Source organism: Takifugu flavidus, unplaced genomic scaffold (assembly GCF_003711565.1).
Source record: "Takifugu flavidus isolate HTHZ2018 unplaced genomic scaffold, ASM371156v2 ctg735, whole genome shotgun sequence".
Lineage (NCBI taxonomy): Eukaryota > Metazoa > Chordata > Actinopteri > Tetraodontiformes > Tetraodontidae > Takifugu > Takifugu flavidus.
The window spans coordinates 1-8,354 of NW_026622345.1; the positions used below are offsets into that span (position 1 = coordinate 1).

Here is an 8,354-nt window from a genome sequence, read left to right on the forward strand (position 1 = left end):
TGTGTCAACTGTTCACACTTCACACCTGTGAAAAAACAAAGGAAATGCTTATAAATTCTTATAAAATCACACTAAATCAGATAAACTGCTGACTTTGACAAATCCACAGAGAGAGACTCACAGGATCCAGCAGCCAACAGCAGCAGCAGAGCTACAGAGAACATGGTTGGGATTGAAGCTGATCTGATGGGAGCTTCTCTTCTTCTGCTACAGCTGACAGCAGGATGTCAAGTCTTTATAGCAGATGGACAGGAAGTTCCCTTTGCATAGAGAAGAACTCTGATGGGATATAAAAGAAGCACCAACTGTTCTGACCACAAAACACCAAACAGAAATCAGCTCAGGGGAGCAACAATATTATGTTGTTTTATTTAACACCAAGTAGAAATATATAGGTAAATATTTCATTCTTATTGTAAATAATTACTTGTGATTTGAATATGAATCACTGAGATTAAGAGTAATCAACTAAATGTTTGACATAAAAAATAATTTGACATGTTTCTGTTTAAGTTTCTTCGTAAAAAAAATCATATCAATTCTTCTTTACCAATAGGTATAGAAATTAGGTTAATTTAAACTGAAAATAATGCCGAGTGGTGAAGGTGAGTAGTTGAAAAATAGAAATGATAAACTTTAGTGTTAAAAATTGATTCTATTAGTGAATATTCTGTACATCAGATATATCAGATACTGACAATGTGTCATTGCACATTCATAGTACCTTCAGTCAATTCACCTCTGAATAAATGTTTTTATCATATTCAATCTAATTAATTGAACATCTGATGTCACTTGTTCTTGTCTTTTTACAGTCAAACAGGATATTTTATCACAGACCAGAATGAGACATCCTAGGACAGACACCTGAGGGACCCCTAAAGTAACAAGTGAGAAGGAAGAAAAAATCCAAAAGGCTGTTTTGAAATCTTTTGAACTGCATCAGTGATTCCAGGACAATGGAAACAGTATTGGAGTCACCATAGTCCATTTTTAAATCCTTTGGGTAGAGAAGAAAGATTACCTGAGGTTAATTGTTTGTGAAAAAATATTGGAGCATTGCAGGTAAAAACAGTTGGAGAGAGTGATGGTGGATTAATGAGAAATAATAAATGTTCCATTTCAAAGAATTTGACTTTAAGGGAAAATTACAAATTGTTCATGTAGGCACTTTGCATTTTTTTGGTCAAAAGCAGTTGTAAAATAATTTAAAATAACATTTTAAAGTGAGGTCAATAACAATATAAAAGGCATTCATAATAAAATAAAGACAGTGTTCAGTGTGCAGTTCTGCTCTTCACAGCAGTAAATATGAGAAGTGTGTGTTTTTGTACAGCTGCTGAACTGACTTCAGTCACTGTGACTCTCGAGCACAATAATAAACGGCAGAATCTTCCGTCTTCAGGCTGTTCATCTGCAGATTCAGCTGTGCTCTGTTGTTGTCTCTGGAGATGATAAACCGGCCTTTGACTGACTCAGAGTAGTATGAGCTGCTGCCACTCGGACTGCTGATAGCACTGATCCACTCCAGTCCTTTTCCAGGATCCTGTCTGATCCAGTTCATACTAGACCTACGGTAAATGTGAAGTCAGATCTCCTTCAGGACAGATGGAGAGTCTCCAGTGATTTTTAATGACTGAACTGGAAGGAATGGACTGGAATGACTGAACTGGAAACATGCACTGGTGTGTTCTTGCTTAGCTTAGACACTGAATGTTCTTATTTAGTCATCATCCAAGCACTGACTGCTCATACTGAGTTTTGAGCAACATGTTTGCGTTGTGTAAAGCTACGTTTTCCACTCAGCCTCTGGAGCCTCGGGAATAGTTTGCTCTGGAAACAAAGGATATGTATAGGATGGACCTGGACAGAAGTAAAAACTGAATATTAGCATTCGGCAGAGACCATAAGGCATCATTTCAAGTCCAAACTGCTCCAGTTGGTGAGTATTCAGGTACCTTGGAGACCTGAGGCGGTGCTACTGCAACTGATGCCCCAAGCAACTGATGATTGGGTTTAATTCACTACTATATAGATTCTGGGCTGCATCTTCTGGTCCTCTGTGTCACTTATTTGGCATGAACACACAGACGGGTACCTTCTGAGCAAAAGCTCTAATTTTGTTCAAAGTTCAAAAACTCCTGTCAACATGAGCCAAAAATGAATACATTTTCTTTTGATGATAGTTTCTCATACTTAAATTAAGATGACATTAGGGGAAAATTGCAAATAATTCATGTTGGCACCATTTTTATGCTATTTATTGTTCAAAATAATCATAAATCATTATTTTTTAAGATAATTTAAAAGTAAAAAGGTAATTTAACAATTAAGCAGAAAGTGACAGATCAGAGTATTCAGTGTGCCGTTCTGAACTTCACAGCAGCGAATATGAGAAGTGTGTGTTTTTGTACAGCTGCTGAACTGACTTCAGTCACTGTGACCATCGAGCACAATAATAAACAGCAGAATCTTCAGTCTTCAGGCTGTTCATCTGCAGATTCAGCTGTGCTCTGTTGTCGTCTCTGGAGATGATAAACCGGCCTTTGACTGACTCAGAGTAGTACTTGTAGCTGCTACTGGTGCTGATATAAGCGATCCACTCCAGTCCTTTTCCAGGAGCCTGTCTGACCCAGTTCATCTCATAGCTGCTGAATGTGAATCCAGAGGCTGAACAGGTCAGTGTGTGAGATTGTCCAGGTCTTTTAACCACTGGTTCAGACTGGGTCAGAGTCTGAGCATCAACACCTGTTTAGAAGATGAAACATCAAGTTAATCAGCTCATGACAAAAATCCAAGTGTGTCAACAATCAGGATGAGTGAAGATCTTCACCTGCCCAGCAGATAGTTAGAAGCAGCAGTCCTGTCCTACAGTCCATCATGTTCAACTGTGTGTCCCCTCTTCTCTGTCCTCCTCTCTGCTCTCACATAAGTAGACGTGGAACACATCTGAGTTTTGCATCAACTCCTCCTCAGTAAAGAGCTGAATTTGATTGTGATGCCTCCTCCTCTTTGGAGGATGTGTATTCATGTCGTCATTTCGTCCCACTGATGGTTTTACAATGGTCCAGTAATCAGTGGTCTGAGGTTTTTTTCAGAGTAAATGTGTCCTGACAGTTGCTCTAAAAACAGTTAGAGTAAATATTAAACTTGCTCAGTCTTTACAACCAAAAATCTCCACGTGCGTGTTGCAAGCCGACGACTCCTAAGTCATGACTCCACATATTTTGATGTGAAACAGAATTTAGGAAATCAAGACGCGAGCTGACTGAAGAAGGAAGTAGGTGTGAAGAGAAACAAGCATGTTGATGCTGCCTCCAGGGTTTTCTCCAAAGTCTTTTATCTTATTTTTAAAAAGGCTCTCAAGACCACCATCCCTGGCTCTTATTGTATGTCCTCTTCCAAGTTGTGTGTTGTGTTTGCTGGTTGTTGGCATGTTTTCTTTGTCATTCTTCATTTTTCTTCGATCACTTGTGATCACATGATATTTCTGACTTGCAGGACGAGAATCTGTATGTATGGTTTGCTATGTTGAGGTTATCGGAGCACACTTCAAACATTATGAACAAAACAGTAAATGCCTGATTTCTTATCCTCAATCTTTATCTCCAACGGATAAAATAAATCTCTTCAGAGATAAAAAAAAAACCTTATGTGTCTGCCCCACTTTAGGTGTGGAGATCTCTCAGGATTCCAGACACTCGGTGAGTCAGAAAGATTTTCACTGAAGTAAAGAAACTGTCTTTAAATACTTTATTTACATTGTAAAATAAAGATAGGCTTTTGTCCTTGAATCATCAATTCAGCAGGAATGTTTTGATAATATCAGACACTGCTTTGCATTTTAAATTCTTCCTGAATTAATGCAATTGTGTTTTAAATTTTGGGCGTGTGTTTAAGCAGTTCGATCAGATCATTGATTAAGTGATTATCCAATACATTCTCAAGGAGATATTTCACATTTATGCAAAATTCTCTTGTAAAATAAAGAGATTGTTGTTGGGTCACTGACAAGCAGAAATGAATTGAAATGCAAAATTCAGACACGGGAGAAAGGAACAGATTCTTTCACAACTTTACTGAGCACAGGAGGCCTAACAAAAGAGTAGCTGACTCCTGAATCCAAAGAGGATCTCTTGTTTGACGTAGGACAAGTCTGGTAGGATGCTGAGCAGAGACGGGTGATGCCAGCACAGCTACGGACAGGTGAAAGAGAGCACAGGTGAGGAAAAGACCATAAAGAATTTTCAGGCTACACACAAGTGAGTGCTAAGCAGATACCACTGGAGCTTTCCAACAAACTAGCGCCGAGCACAAGGACGGACCGGCCTGTAACTAGCAGCTGACGAGACGATGAGCCACAGCTGCGCCAATATAGTGGCAGAAAAAGGCCCCATCACCACTCTACTCAGCGGGGAGGAAAAGCAGACACACAGGGGACATGGGAAAGACAAAACCAAGGACAATTATAGGTTTAGAATGTTATTAATGGAGCGTTCTCCAAGAGTCAAGGAGATTAACATTTGAGTCATTGAATTGATTTATATTTTAGGTCACACCATTGATCGTTCTATATGTTATATAGAGGTCACTCAAAAATATATTTCTTATTTTTAACTGAGCTCATCTTTGTGTGAAAAAAAATCCCTAAAAAGTTCTCCATAGTTTAAATATTTTACTTAGAGTCTTCTCATGAAATGCTGGAAATATTTTGAAAAACTTTAAGATTGTAATTCAGTTTTTGAGAAGGAGGCACGTTTGTTGTCTGTGGAGGTTTTTGCACAGCTGTTCCTCTCTCTGGAGTCACTGTGTTTCTCGAGCACAGAAGAAAACAAGCAGAATCCTCTGCTGTCAGGCTGCTGATCTGCAGGTACTGAGTGCTGCTGGACACGTCTTCAGTCATCACGTAACCACTTTTGAAAGAGCTTCCATAGCTAGCAGAGTTTAAACCTGTATCCATCATCCCGATCCACTCCAGAGCTTTCCCTGGTCTCTGTCGTATCCAGTGGATATAGTAGCTGGTCATGTCAAACCCTGAAATGGTGCAGGACATCTTCACTGTCTCTCCAGGTCTTTTTACTTCAGGCTGAGACTGATCCAGTCTTTCACTCCAAACACCTGAAAGACAATAGAAATACAACCAACCACCAGGTCAAGCCCATTCTGGACCTGTCCACAGAAGTACACAGCAGCCCTGATGTTCTCACCGTGAACAGTGACAATGATCAGTAAACCTCTGATAACTGTGTTCTCCATTATGTGCTGACACTGCAGTTCTGTGCTCTGATCTGAGCAGAACTGTGTAAAACTGCTCCAGGCTCCTGTCACAAGTTCCTGCTGTTTTTATAGGACAGGGAGAGTTTGCATAGACGTCCCTCTCTGGGACATTTTCATGAACACCCCAAGACAATCTGAAGAGAGACACTCAGAATCATTCATCATGAAATGTATCCATGGTGATCCATTATATGTTTAATGAACTTAAACCTGTATAATTTGTGTCACATGACTGTATTGATCACATTAGACTGAGCAGAAATGTAGACTTTTAAACATGTCTGCAGTGAGCGTTCTTTATTCTAGAATTTAAGCTGTAGTACATCTGATCACAGACAATCATCATCATCATCATCATCATCATCATCATCATAATCATCATCATCATCATCCCACTTGTTTGTTTCATCAATTCATCATTTTCTTTATGTTCTAAAATGTTTTTCTGCTGTTTGTTTTCATGGTTTGGACATGTTTGTGCACCTCAACTGTGTCTGCAGCCTCCTCATTCTCCGCTGTCACAGAGTTACTAAAGTATGTTTGTGTCATTAAAACTTGTTCAAGGCATCATTTTGGTTAATGCCAGTGAGTCTGGATGAGATCAAGTCAGCCAAAACGTGTGGAAACACAAATCAGCATTATCTCCATCATTCTTCAGTGTTGAGAGTCCTCATTTCTTTCTCTCTTTCTGTCTGACTCTCTTGCTGACACACACACACACACACACATACACACACACACACACACACACACACACGCACACACACATGCACAATCCTTTCCCTATCTTTGTTGGTATTTAGAGACATAATTTATTTCAAAGCTCCCTACCCAACCATAACTATACCAACTCATCCTGAGCAAATGGGCCCAACTTCACAAAGATTGAGGATTGTGTTATTCAATATGTATTAAGTACCAGTGATGTGCGGTGAGGTTCATGGCTGGTGAGGCACTGACTCCTCAAGAGTCAGATTTACGATGGTAAGAACTGAAAAAAAGCATCTTATTTCACCATTTTTCCAACAGCATACAACAACTGTTAATGCTTCATATCCCATCAGCATTCCTCTTTCAATTACACTCACAATCCAACACAACATATACACAGGAACATATTTGTCCTGTAAAGAACTTTTATAGCTATGGATAGAGCACCCATCTTGTGTTTTAAGAAATTCATATATTCTGTGAACAAATTAAAGTGCAGAGATGTGTGCAGCACAAATTTAATTTTGACCAACAGTAAAACTTTGTTATTTTTTAAACTTTAAAATCTGTTCTTCAATACATTTTAATAAAGTTTGCCTATTAAAATGATGGTCCCATTCAGTCTGATCCTGTAATTTTTTTTCACCAAATTCAATGAATTAGATACAAGAATATGCAAATCAACTTTAATAATTAGACAGACAGAGAGACAGGTTGATCAATAAGCCAACCAATTGTTCAACCAAACACATTGTTATTGAAGGATGAACAAGACTTTTAACAAAACCTAATATGTCTGATTTTTATGCTTGATATTAAAGGTGAAGATATTGTCTTTTTCTTTTTAGCATGATTGTATTACTGCTGCTAATATTCCTGTGATGGAATGGATTTTTTAAGTGTTGATCTTGACTCAAAAATCGGAAATGAAAAACCACATCAACTGTCACACTAAGACATCTGACTTTGTGTGTTCTGCTCCCACCTTTTGGTCTAAATGTAGAAATAACCTGTGGAATTTCAGAAAAGCCTCTCTACTATCTTCACCCAGTGTTTTTGGGACAGTAATACACAGCAGAGTCCTCCTGATTTAGAGTGGACAGTTTCAGATAAGCCATACTATTCATGTTGTCTTCAGTGATTTCTATACATCCTTTCACACTTTCCTTTTCCAGCATCCTGTCTGATCCAGTTCATTCTACACCTAAATGTGGAGTCAGATCTCCTTCAGGACAGATGGAGAGTCTCCCATGCTTTTTAATGACCGAATTGGAAGGAATGGACTCCATACTCTGACATGAACCACCTGTAAAGAGGAAATGACATTTAGAAGAAAGTTGGTGGTCTGGGAGAGTCACCGTCTCTCAGCAGTGTCAGACAGCAGCAGAACTCACAGGACAGAGAGTCAGTGAGCAGCATCAGCAGACAGAGTGTTGATCATACTGATGCTGGAGATGTGACCTGTCATGCAGCAGAGAGAGAACAAGGGCAGTCAGCAGGACAGACGTCCACCAGACACTGAAGATTTGCATCAGGGTATCAGGAGGACTGGCTCAAACCGGCTCCAGGAAACCATCCAACAGTTAGTGCTCCTCTAATGACTGTTTGACCCAAAGACTAACAATTCACCAAATGGTAAATAATATTTTTAAGAGTTTGGATGGGGAAAATATCTAAAAACACATTCATTCAAAACAAGAATATTTACTGGTTTTGATTAATGATGTACCAGTGGTCCTAGTTCTGATTTGTGAGGTACCCCACACTTCACACTCAGCTGTTCTCATCCACCTGCAAATTAATTTTAGGATACAAAAAGAATGTCTAAAGGGAGAATCATGAGATTGGAGATTTTCAGTGAATTTGTCATATCAGGCAGTCACTCTCATTTAAGTATTTTCTTTAGAATAAAACAAACTGTCTTCAAATATTTAATCATTATCAAAAAATAAAGATTTTTTTTTCCATGAGTCATCATTTGATCCTGAATGTTTGAGTAACAATATTAAACACTGATCTTTGTTCAAAATCGTCTTCTGTGTGTGTCCTTTTATTTTGGCTGAATGCTGAAATTAACTGTTGGGATCATTGAAATGACAGTGAAACAAATATATTGTTGCTGAATTATCCTTATCCTTAACAATTTGTCATACATTGAAATTCTCTTGTTGCATAATGAGATCAGACGTTCAAAAAGGAGTCATGTATATTTTAGGTCATTGGTATTTATATATTTGTGCAAAACCAATCCAAAAATGTTTTCTCATTCTGTATTTCTTTTTTTACTACCATTACCCCTTGAATATTTTCTACAGGTTTTAAATTTCATTTAAATTCTGGGAAAAAAAATCTTCTCCAGCATTTTT

At 38.4% G+C, this 8,354-nt stretch overlaps 1 gene segment (V, D, J or C); it reads right to left on the minus strand.

The window, feature by feature from the left end:
* Positions 1 to 2,410: 2,410 nt before the first annotated feature.
* LOC130521149 (immunoglobulin heavy variable 3-48-like) lies at positions 2,411 to 2,966 on the minus strand. The segment is given in 2 exon segments: positions 2,411 to 2,748; positions 2,834 to 2,966. Coding segments are annotated over 2 exon segments (363 nt in total).
* Between the last annotated feature and the right edge of the window lie 5,388 nt (positions 2,967 to 8,354).